This window comes from Cyprinodon tularosa, unplaced genomic scaffold (assembly GCF_016077235.1).
Source record: "Cyprinodon tularosa strain WSP-4 unplaced genomic scaffold, ASM1607723v1 ctg570, whole genome shotgun sequence".
Taxonomy (NCBI): domain Eukaryota; kingdom Metazoa; phylum Chordata; class Actinopteri; order Cyprinodontiformes; family Cyprinodontidae; genus Cyprinodon; species Cyprinodon tularosa.
In genome coordinates this window covers 18,743-31,673 of record NW_024039308.1, presented here as the reverse complement: position 1 = coordinate 31,673, position 12,931 = coordinate 18,743, and the positions used below count along the sequence as shown (strand labels likewise).

Sequence of the window (12,931 nt, the reverse complement as noted above, 5' to 3'; positions counted from 1 at the left end):
CACTTTTAGAGGCAGATGTTAAGTTATATATTTAGTTCTTCTTTAGAAATCTGAGCTGTTATTAATTTGTTTAAAATATAGTGTCTTCTAATCGAATTTAGAAAATATGCCTTTAAGAGGAATCTCCTCCATATTGTCATGATGGCTTTCTGATAAACCCATATGCAGAACACACCACGGAGTCAGGGGTAAAAGTTCAACAGTTTATTAAAGGCACACACAGAGAAATATGAACTAGTTCTGGTACAGGTCCGGGACTGGAATCACTGATATCTGCAGAGATGGATAGTTTGATTAGCCAAGCAGTTTAGATGGCTTGTCAAGTGTGTTAATTTAGAATGTACCTTGGAGAGGTTCTGGCAGATCCTTTGAGAGGGGGGGGAACCGGTTGGGTCCAGAGACTATGGATTCAGCAGGGAGCTCAGCAGCAGCAGCGTCTAGCTTCTGACTCGTGAGTTTCTGACCTTGACTTGGTTTTACTAGCTCTTCCTTGAGAGCTGTAGGAGGAATCCAGACTGATATCTTCTGGTTTGGCTTCCTTGGGCCAGCAGGCAGGTTTCCAGGCAAAGCTCATCCAGAGCTTCTGGGTTTCTGACCTTGACTTGGTTTCCTAGCTCTTCCTTGAGAGCTGTAGGAGGAATCCAGACTGATATCTTCTGGTTTGGCTTTCTTGGGCCAGCAGGCAGGTTTCCAGTCAAAGCTCATCCAGAGCTTCTGGGTTTCCTGTGAGCAAAGAAGACAAAGGCAGGTTAGAATCTAGTTTCTCTCTAGAGCCAACTAAGATTCTCTAAAATGACAGAGGCTCAGGTTTGCTAACCAAACTTGGTCAACACTGCGGCGTTGAAGAAAGGTCTGGCTGCTGCTTATATAGGAAGGTCTCCTGATGGGCTGATGAGCTTCAGGTGTGCTGGAGGGCTCCAGCCCAGGAGACCCACAGCGCACCCTGCTGGAGACAGGTGGTGATTCTCCAGATCCCAACACATATGTTATTTTTACATCTAATATCATGGATCTAATACCTTTAATCTGTAGTGAACTCAGTACTGGGAAAGTGTCAGAGTATAACAAATCATTTTTAACTAGAGAACTAAAAGATTAAGGTATAGATTTTAGAATTCATTTATTTTTTGGCAGTTTAGGTTATGTTGGGCTTAAAAACAACAATGATCCAAAAATTTTTGTTCTGAATTGATTAAGTGACTAACAGACCAGATAGATGCCTTTAACATGCAGCTCTCTTTAGAATACTGACTCCAGCACACCTTCCACATCGCTGTTTTCCTTTGTATATTGCTGCTGTATAGCCAAATTTTTGACATTTGAATACCCGTCTTTGTGACTGTGGCCAGTGGCTGCTAACCAACCACTGGGCAGATGGTGACCCTCTAAGACACGCCAACCCAGTCTCATGGGAAAATGTACCCCCACTACGTTGGTCCACACTGCAAAACGTAGTGGAGGTACATTAATGGCCATTTTTTTGTGGTACTGTTACGTTTCTTCTGCCTATACGTTTTCTATTGTTTTACGTCCTAGTCACGTGACTTTCAAGATTCCAGCTGGGAGAAGAAAAAAATATATATAGATGGCCGACATTCGCTCATTTTTTTGTGGAAAGATTAATAACTTGAGTTTGTTTTTGCATTAAAATGAGTTTTGATTACCTTTCTAGTGAGAAATGTATAGTTTGTTGCCAGAATATTTACTCAGGGAATGTACATATTCACTTGCTTGTTCGTTTCTTGCAAAGATTTTTCAAGATAATGTGAAACTGTAACATTTTGGTATAAACATGGCTGAGATTTCTCTAACTTTTAGTGGGAAAATCAATAATTTCAATAAGTTTCTGAATTTAAATGGGTTTTGATTACATTTATAGCGAGAAGTGTAGGGTTTATTTACATAATATTTACTTAGTGAACATACATAATCACCCGCTTGCTAGTTTTTGCTACGGTTTTTCGGATCTCGTCAGGATTATGTGAAATTGCAACGTTTTGGCTGCTACCCATCGCCTAGCATTTAGCTGCCGCCCCGATTCCACATTGAATTCTTTGTGATTTAACTCCATCTGACGGATCAAACCCTCGCCACTGCGGCGTTGCGTCTGAGGTTGATTTTCAGATCAATGCATTACGTCGTGGCATACGGGAGAAACTAATTAAACTGGTTAAAAAAAGGATCATGGGTTAAGATCGGATGTGTTTTATTTGGAAATCTACCGGATCCTTTGTGCAATTAACTTCCTGTTTGGTGCGATCTCATTGATGGATTTTGACCAGATTTTGACCAAAGAGGAACAAAAAACAAAAAACAAAAAACAATTTAAATACACAACCAGCATATCTGGAATCAGTGACAGAGAGCGACTGGGACCAGAAGTTTATTAATTTCTCCCCTCTGATTTCCATTCAAAATGTTTTCGATCCCACCGGGCTCTAGGGAAGGGGCGGGCATACCGCCACCTACTGTTCATGAGTGTGTAGCAACATTGTTTTACATCTATTAAATTCTATTTTTTAATTTTGTATTCTGAAGATAAATAAATAATGCTTTCCTTAATCTATAAATATCTTTTATATTTCCTTTATTTCCCAATAATCCTTTAAGACTCCATTCTTGGCCTGTCCTCTTTTCAATTTCTTCCTTTCAGGTCAAGATGTTTTAAAGTTCATCAATACGTGTTCTATATTTTCTATCTCTCCACATCCTTCACATTTATCATTATTTTTCCTCCCTATTAAGTATAAATTGTCATTTAAATAAGTATGACCTACTCTTAATCTGATCATTATTATTTCTTCCCTTCGGTTTCTCTCATTAATATTTCTATTTAATACTGACTTTTGTACTTTATATAACCTTCTTCATTTTTATCTTCATTCCACCTTTTTTTTGTGTGCCATTTTTCAATTTCTTTCCTCTTAATAAATGATTTTCCTTCCCCTTTCCCTAAAGAAATTGTAATTGTTATTTGTCTACTTTTCATTCCACCTAACTTTCCATTAATTAGCTTGAAAACAGCACTTTGTAGGCACCCAGTTTCTCTAACAATGGCCCTTTTTGGGTTACCCTCCATGCATTGGGTGTCAGTTCAGTGGCAGTTCCAGAACATTTTCATAGGGTTGACCAGGCAGCACAATAATGTGCATGTGGCCAAAAAGTAATAGGGATCAAATTCGGTTCAGATTCAAGCTATTGGGATCAGGCATCAGGTTCAATTTGCATATTTCTTAGCCAAAACAAGGATTTGTTGGGCTACTGTAATTTTGAATTGAAAAACGTCCTGAATGGGAAGTCTTCAAACTTGAAAAACAAAGTCCAAAGTTTTTTTGTTTTTTTTTGGAATGATTATGACCTGGATGTCTAAGAATCTTCACCAGCTTATCAGGGAAATGAATGCCCACAATGTCTATATTCTCCAAAAGAGAATAACAGAACAGACCTTCATGAGGCCCTTGTTAAAGCTATGGACATATTTATGCATCTATGCTCTTCAAATAACTTTCTGGTTCGACGCAACATTTACATTAAATGGGTTGAGAGGTTGTTCTTTACCAGTATTCCGTAAAAATTCAAAAAATATCAAAAACATTTATTTGGAAATCTACCGTCCCATTTATTTGGAAATCTACCGGAAAAAATATCAAAAAAAAATTTTACGGAATGACTTTGACCTGGATGACTGAGAACCTTCATCAGCATATTCTTTACTAGTAAATACATAAAAGATTCCCAGATGACTGCCGATACAAACTCTCCCCTATAAAACCTAAAACTAAACTCTTATAAGGGAGTAAAATCTGTATTAGTCTTCATTAAATGTAGCATATTGTTGTACATAATCGATTGCTTTATTTTTGGTGTCAGCTTTTGGTCAATATGCTAACCTTAAAAGGTCAAAGTGGGAAAATGTAGTAGTAGTAGACCAATTAGCAATTAGAGGAGGCAATAACAATTACAATTCCTTTAGGGAAAGGGGAAGGAAAATCATTTATTAAGAGGAAAGACATTGAAAAATGGCAAAAAAGGTGGAATGAAGATAAAAATGAAGAAGGTTATATAAAGTACAAAAGTCAGTATTAAATAGAAATAATAATGAGAGAAACCGAAGGGAAGAAATAATAATGATCAGATTAAGAGTAGGTCATACTTATTTAAATGACAATTTATACTTAATAGGGAGGAAAAATAATGATAAATGTGAAGGACGTGGAGAGATAGAAAATATAGAACACGTATTGATGAACTTTAAAACATCTTGACCTGAAAGGAAGAAATTGAAGAGGACAGGCCAAGAATGGAGTCTTAAAGGATTATTGGGAAATAAAGGAAATATAAAAGATATTTATAGATTAAGGAAAGCATTATTTATTTATCTTCAGAATACAAAATTAAAAAATAGAATTTAATAGATGTAAAACAATGTTGCTACACACTCATGAACAGTAGGTGGCGGTATGCCCGCCCCTTCACTAGAGCCCGGTGGGAGCGAAAATATTTTGAATGGAAATCAGTGGGGAGAAATTAATAAACTTCTGGTCCCAGTCGCTCTCTGTCATTGATTCCAGATATGCTGGTTGTGTATTTAAATTGTTTTTTGTTTTTTTTTAGTTCCTCTTTGGTCAAAATCTGGTCAAAATCCATCAATGAGATCGCACCAAACAGGAAGTTAATTGCACAAAGGATCCGGTAGATTTCCAAATAAAACACATCCGATCTTAACCCATGATCCTTTTTTTAACTAGTTTAATTAGTTTCTCCCGTATGCCACGATGTAATGCATTGATCTGAAAATCAACCTCAGACGCAACGCACGCAGTGGCGAGGGTTTGATCCGTCTGATGGAGTTAAATCACAAAGAATTCAATGTTGAATCGGGGCGGCAGCTAAATGCTAGACGATGGGTAGCAGCCAAAACGTTGCAATTTCACATAATCCTGACGAGATCCGAAAAACGTAGCAAAAACTAGCAAGCGGGTGATTATGTATGTTCACTAAGTAAATATTATGTAAATAAACCCTACACTTCTCGCTATAAATGTAATCAAAACCCATTTAAATGCAGAAACTTATTGAAATTATTGATTTTCCCACTAAAAGTTAGAGAAATCTCAGCCATGTTTATACCAAAATGTTACAGTTTCACATTATCTTGAAAAATCTTTGCAAGAAACGAACAAGCAAGTGAATATGTACATTCCCTGAGTAAATATTCTGGCAACAAACTATACATTTCTCACTAGAAATGTAATCAAAACTCATTTTAATGCAAAAACAAACTCAAGTTATTAATCTTTCCACAAAAAAATGAGCGAATGTCGGCCATCTATATATATTTTTTTCTTCTCCCAGCTGGAATCTTGAAAGTCACGTGACTAGGACGTAAAACAATAGAAAACGTATAGGCAGAAGAAACGTAACAGTACCACAAAAAAATGGCCATTAATGTACCTCCACTACGTTTTGCAGTGTGGACCAACGTAGTGGGGGTACATTTTCCCATGAGACTGGGTTGGACACGCCCCTCCTCATTTGCATAATGAGGCAGAAATGCAGACAGAAATGTAAAAACCACAGGCAGAAATAAATGGCACTGAAGAAATAAATAGGGTAAAAAAAATCAAAGAAAGAATAAACAGACAAAAATATTATAACATGCACATAAATAAATACTTAAAGAAATAAGTAATAAATACATTTGAAGATTATAACGGACAATAAATAAATAAGGTAATTATTACAAAGGCGACAAAAGAAAGAAGCTAATTAAAAGAGATATATACATTTATGTCTCATTGTATAATTTAATTTCTATCTACATTTATTTGTTTATTGTATTTTTGGGGGCCAATTAATTGTATGGTTATTTATTTTTGGACCATTTATTTATTTCTGTGTTTATTTTCAATTATGGCAGGATTGGTCCTCCATAAACGTTGAGCAAACGGCTCTGCTGGAAAGATTAAACATGTTTCTAACAGATAAGTGCAGCAGCCATATGTCAGCATCCTCTCCTCTTCCCACCTGCACAAGTACCGTCCCAGCAAGGAGGTATTGAATGAATGGATGATGATGGAGAGAAAGCGTTAAAGAGTAGAAAATTAAAATTTCTGGTTAAAATAAAACCAAATACTAATAGTAAAGATCCTTTACACTGTATGTTGAAAGCCAGAGGTGTAAAGAAACAAAGTACAAATACTTTGTTACCTTACTAAAGTAGAAATATTGACTATCTATACTTTACTAGAGTCATTATTTTTAAGACAGCTTTTTATTTCTACTCCTTACATAGTAAAAGTAGACTCGTTAGTTTTGTGTCATTTAGGCTCATTTTCATTATGGCCTGTTGGTATAAAAAAAAAATAGAGATAAAAATAATTTGCTTCATCCAGACATTTCATTTCTTTACAGACTTGTTGCTGTACCGACTTATTATTCGCCACAAACCAAAATAAATCATTCTTCAACATGATGTAAAGTTAAGTTTGACACTGTTACCATTAGTTATAAAACTAAGTAACTAAAGTATAAGGAAGTTATCCTCCAGAATTGTAGAAAAATGTTCCTTCAATTGGTAGCGCAGTAACCAGTATAATGTTTAAAGCTTCTGTCCTTAAATTTTTTTCCTGCATTAGTTTTATACTTTAAGTAGTTTTAAAAATGCTGCTTTAAAACTTTTACATGAATATCAGAATGATTTATACTTCTTCTTGAGTAATAAACATGAATACTTTTGACACCTCTATTGAAAACATTGGAAATAAAGACTATTATTAGAATTTATAAGAAAATGAAGCAATAATTTAGCCTTTTTAAGAAATCTGCTCTTGATCACAATACTTCTGAAAATTAAAGGCCTATATCCAAACTCTCGACAATCTTGAAAAAGTGGTTTAAAAACAACTAGAGATAGTTTTAGAAGAAAATTGTTTTTTAAGGTTTTTGAAACTAGTTTTAAATCTACACTGAAACTGCTGCTTTTATACAACCTGAGTTTGAGCTAAAAATTGAACCTCATGTTTTTTCTCCACAGGCATGATTTATACCAGACCCAGATGGTTCATTGCAGTCCTGCCCTCTACTGGTCATATGAAGCATCAAGTTTGACAATTAAAAGACACAATCAGTGATCTTTAATAGTTTAATAATCAAAATACTTCAAATTGAAACATTTCTAAAGATGATTACAAATAGCTCTTCTTTTTTTTCTGAATGAAAAACATTTTTCTTTAAAGCCAATATGCAAAAAGGTCTCATTTGCTGAAATTAAAGTTACAGTAGGAGATCCATCCATCACATCCATGCCTCTCCCTTCGAGAGAGCTCAGGGACTTGGGACAGAGGGACCGAACCTGACCTGGTGACGGTAGCCTGGACACCGGTGGCCACCGTGGGGAAGGATACTGCCACCGGGTCGTGTTCTGTCACTCCTTCCCCGGCCACCTGGTTTCCCGGACCAGCCCCGGCGCTCATGGCTTGGTTCCAATGACTGGTCCGGTCCAGTCAGCGTCCCCAGTAGCCTCCCTCCCCCAAAAAAGTGTCCTCCTTTTCAGAAACCCAAATCTGGTCAACATAGGTGTGAACATAGCATAACAGTGGCTAGCTTCCAGCCATGGAGTCCTACACGGCTGTGGGGAGATCTTTAAGCCACATGGTAAAAAACGTGTCAGAAAAGATCTCCTACTGAACCTTTAAACATGCTGAGTCGTTTTATACTAAGATGAAAACCTCTCAGTTTTTCTGGATGTTTGGATCTCAGTTTGTTTCCATCAGCAGAGCTCTCCAGGGTCCTCATGTCTCCACTAACCTCACCTGTTCCCTGTTCATGATCAGCACACCTGGATCTGCTGTCAGAACCAAACTAAACTCCACATCATCCACTTCATGTCTTAGTTTGTAGCATCTGGACAGATTATGAAGCAGATCTGAAGCTGACCTGAAAACATCCCGATGATCAGTCAGATCGGTCCCCTGCAGGTTTTACTGTCCAACAAACATTGTTATACTAAAGTACAAAGACATTTGTTGAGCACTAGGATCAAGCGGAAAACCACAGCTCAAGCTGAAGTTTAGAATTCCCAGAAGCTCCTAATGGGCCCACTCTCCTCTCTTGTGTGATTGGTTGTCGCCGCTATAACTGATGAGAAGCTCACTTTACAAACATCTGATGCGCCACTGAATCGGGTCTGTGATTAGATGGTCAAACACGCTGAAGTAAGTTATAAATACTTGCCCCCCCCTCCACTTCTGAAATCAAATTTAGTCCATGTCTTCATGGGTAAGATTTGTATTTTACCCAGAGTGGTGAAGTATGGAAACATCTTGTCAGTGAAGGTGTGTGTGAAGGTGTGTATGTGTGTGTTAGTGTCCAGATCAGAGAAGGACAGCTTTCCTCTGTCCCAGTCCAGATTCACTCTGATCCTCTGGAGCTTCTTCTGAGCTGAGAGAAGTTTGGAAGGAGATGGTGGAGACCATGCGTAGTATTTACCTTCATAGAACCTTATACCTAACAATCCAGATGGTATAATTCCCTTCCTCTGAACACTCTCTTCTAACGCCCCAAGTCTCCAGCCTCCACTGTCTCCAACATCAACATCCCAGCTGTGGTTCCCTGAGTTAAAGCCCTCAGAACTCAGGACAGAACACCAAGACCCAAACCTCTCTGGATTATCAGGAAGCTTCTGTTCCTCTCCAAAAGTCCCACTGGTCAGATCTTCAGACAGGATGAGTTCTGGACCAGCAGTGTTTGGGTCCAGGATGAGAGGAGTGTAGGACACCATGTTCTTCATGTTGCTCCAGATGTTGAAGGCCAGGTTGCCCAGATGTTTGGCCTGGTCTATCAGAGCTCCTGAGGGCAGCTGTGGATCCTCCAGCAGGGGGCAGCGCTGGACTCTTTCCACTGCAGCCTTGTAGTTGTGCAGGAATGAGACGTCTTCAGCTCTCAGCTCCTCCTCTGTGGCTCTGACTGTGTCTGAAAGAGCTGCTATCTCTCTGCTCAGAGCCTCCATCTTCTCCTTCATCATCCCTCTCTTCTGCTCCTCTTCCTCCCTCAGTGCAGCCAGCCTGGCCTCCTCTTCCTCTGCTAGAAACTGATGAAGCTTCTTAAACTGCTCCTTAATCAGCCTCTCTGTGTGTCGGGCCTGGACCTTCATGTGTTCTGCTGTCTGATCAAACTCCTCTCGAACTTTCTTCCTGACCTCCAGCTTCTTCTTCAAGGGTTCTAGAGAAGAACGAAGATTCATTCTGTGATCCTCTGCAGCTTCATTGATGGGAGCAAAGCTGTGGCTTCTGTGGATTTTTGAATCTTTGCAGACGAGACACACTGGCTGCTGATGGTCCAGACAGAAGAGTCTGAGTTTCTCAGAGTGCAGACTGCAGAGATCCTCTGAAGCTCTTTGCTCTCTCTGCTGTAAGAAGGTCTCACACAGGTTCTTCAGAGCCAGATCTAATGGGGGCTTCCTCTTTGAAGATCTCCTCTTACAAACTGGACACTCTTTTACTGATTTCTTTTTCCACCAGTTCTTCAGACACTTCTTACAGAAGCTGTGGCTACATGACAGAACAACTGGTTCCTTAAAGATGTCCTGACAGACCGGACAGGAGAGATCCTCCTCTAACCTGGAAGCCATTTAGTCTCTGAGTGAAGCTGAAAACACAGAAGGTCCAGTCAATCATGGCTCCCCTCCCTCCTCTACTAACTTCCCTCAAAGTGACTGCTGATGAAGATTCTCAGTCATCCAGGTCATAGTCATTCCGTAAAAGTTCAAAAAAATATCCACTGGACTTGGTTTCCAAGATTTCCAAGACTCAAACTCAAAGCGGATCCAGATATTTGAATTAAGAAAACTTCATGAAGCGGTGGCGAAACGTCTTCAAATCTTGGAAACCAAGTCCAGTGGATAATTTTTGAACTTTTACGTAACTCAAAGTGACTCTGAGTGGTGTTGTTGGTCCAACTCACCTTCAGTGTGTGGAGTGTGAGCAGCTTGAAGAAGCGGTGTTGGAGGTTTCCACTTTTCTCTCCTGCAGCTGGACTCACTCAGAGGAAGCTGCTAGCCTGGTCTGAAGGTGAATCATTAGCTCCAACTAAGGTGTGTTTTGTTCCAAAGTCCTGAATTCAACCTTTAGCTGCCATAAAACTCACTGGTTAACAGGTTTTATTTTTCTCTGCTCAGATCAGAACATAACCTGTAATAAAGACTCCAATAATCTGTCCTCAGTGCTGCAGTCGTTCAGCTCTGACTAAAATTTCTCTCCCAGATGTTCGTTCAGGAATAATCAGCTGACCTCCACAAAGTTCTCCTCTTCCTCCAGACCTGCTGCAACAAAAACTCAGTCTCTGGAGCTAAATGTGGTTTTAATGTGATGCTTTTTGTTTCATTGACTTCTTTTTAATCACTTGTTGCTAAATATAACAGAATCAAATATGTTAATCTCATACCGGGTCAGAACAGCATCACTTGTTAATCACTTCTCAGTCAGTGAAGCTGAGATGTTGTTATGAATGGAACCAAATGGAAATAATCAGTATTAAGACGCTGAGAAGTTTATTTGCTCAGATCTTAATTCTCCAGTTCTGTCCTTTTCTCTACAGGTCCATCAGTACCTCATCACCATGACGACAAAGGACTGCTCCATCATAGCCATGAAGAGACATTCTATTAAAAATTAAAGATAAATATCCCCCACAAGTTATACAAAATGTTAAATAATTTGCATATATTAATTTATTATTATACATAAAATTTTGTTTTTATTAAAAGCTTTATTATTACTTAATCTATTAATTTCATATTAGAGTATTATTTTGTGACAGTTTTAATTTGTAAACCTACTTTACGTATTCAGTGAATTATTTTCTTACTCAGTTTTTTATTTTTAAGCTCATTTTATTTTATGTTCTCATATTCAAATAAGGGGGTGGAGTTTTATCTGTCAGGGGCCGCTGGTTAGGATTGTCTGAATATATCTTTTTTATTATCATAAATATTGTAAAAAATATCAACATTTAAAACTCAACTCAACATCACAAACAGAATAATTCAGTGATCTGTCAAAGATAGGAGCAAATACAGTTAAATAGAATAGACATTAGACAGCAATAAATAAAGATAAAAACTATAAAAAAATAAATAAAATGAACGTAAATGAAAGAACCAACCCATCTTCAGATGTCATGCAGTTTAAAATAGTTAAAGATTTTAAATATTTAGGGGTAAACATTTACTCAGATCTTGATCAGGTTGTTGCGATCAACTATAAACATATATTAAACGAAGTAGATAGTTCATTTGAAAGATGGATGCTACAACCAGTATCTATGATTGGCAGAATAAATATAATAAAAATGAATATATTGCCAAAGGTACTCTATGTATTTCAGAATGTTGCTTTTCCGCCTCCTCCTGAATTCTTCTCACAAATTAAGAAAAAGATTTTACGTTTCTTATGGAACAACAAGAAGTCCAGACTCCGTTTGTCTCTACTATATCTCCTTTTTGACCAAGGAGGCCTGAAGTGCCCCTAATTTTCACTTGTATTACTATGCTGTGCAGTTGAGGTCTATGATGTTCTATTACAGTAATCATTCTCCACATTGGATTGATATGGAAACTCAAGATTTAAATTTAACTCTCCCTTCATATCTGTATTTAAATTCAATATCAAAGCTTCTTAAATATAAAAAAAACCTATTTCTTAAAAATATGATAAGAGTATGGAGAGATGTAAAAAGAATTTTAAATGAAACAAATTGTCTGTCTTTGTTCAGCCCGGTGTGGGGCAACCAGTTTTTCTTACCTGGAAGAACTGATCGAACATTGAAAGTCTGGAAAGAGAAAGGACTTTAAATTATTCAGAATCTTTATGAACCAGACTAAGAAATACTAATGAACTTTCAAGATCTACAGCATAAATTTCATCTGGATAAGAAACATTTCTTTAAATATCTTCAACTCAGAAACTTCATAAGAACGAATCAAAATAACATGTTGACGAAGCCTTCCACCTCAACTTTAGAAAGAAAGTTAACAAAGGACAGTTTAAAGAAAGGTATCATAACAGAGTTTTATAACTCAATGATGTTACAAATTTCAGAAGGATCTCATGATAGACTTAAGGCTCGGAAAGAAGACTTATGGAATGAGTTAAAAGAGGAAGATTGGCAGACAGCATGTAAATTGGCCCACACCAGCTCTATTAATATATCTTTTAAAATGATTCAATATAAATGGCTAAAGCGAATTTACATAACGACAGTAGACCTCAATAGGTATATTGGGGAGATACCTGATGTATGTCCAAAATTCACAGAGGACAGAGGGATTCAGGTTCACTGTATGTGGCATTGTAGAGAAATTATACAGTTTTGGAAAGAAGTAAAAGGTGCTATAGAAAACATAATTTCTAAACAAAAAATTTTTGAGACAAGGTTGTTTGTGTTTGGATTATTCCCTGAAAACATATTTACACAAAAAATTTATGAGGGTTATAAACTTAAGTTTGCTTAATGCAGAGATGTATATCTATATTTTGGAAAAAAGACTCACAGATCGAGCATAAACCAATGGTTGCAGCAGATGTTATCTGTTCTCCCTCTGGAAAAAATCATGTATATATTAAAGGACAAACAGGACCTGTTTGAATCTATTTAGAACTCCTTCATTAATTATGTTAAGACTCTGAATATCTCAAAAAAAGTGCAAGTGATTGAAGAACAAGTGAACCGCAGTTCCCAAAGACAATTTATTGGAGTACAAATACTGTCAAATTTAATTCTTAGGATAAGAGGCTAAGCATGAAATGTGATCAGTCGCATTGGAATAAATGTGTGAGGCAATTTGTTGTCTGTATTTTATTTTGACTTGAACAGTAATGTAACTATTGCTGTGATGATATTCTGTATATTGTTCAAGATGTTTGTTTAAGTT

General features: G+C 37.3%; 1 protein-coding gene and 1 long non-coding RNA gene across 2 annotated transcripts in view; both read right to left on the bottom strand.

Moving 5' to 3' along the window:
- LOC119797107 (nuclear factor 7, brain-like) overlaps window positions 1-9,646 on the bottom strand; it is a 33,091-nt gene extending 23,445 nt beyond the window's left edge. Inside the window, exon 1 of the mRNA XM_038306061.1 lies at window positions 8,294-9,646. Coding sequence (XP_038161989.1) covers window positions 8,294-9,631 — 1,338 coding nt within the window. The 5' untranslated portion in view covers window positions 9,632-9,646. The remainder of the gene's footprint in view (window positions 1-8,293) is intronic.
- Window positions 190-483, bottom strand: LOC119797109. Its single transcript, XR_005282550.1, has 2 exons — window positions 345-483; window positions 190-273 (listed from the first exon to the last, which is right to left on the bottom strand). It is a non-coding gene; the product is annotated as an uncharacterized LOC119797109 (long non-coding RNA).
- Window positions 9,647-12,931: the final 3,285 nt, after the last annotated feature.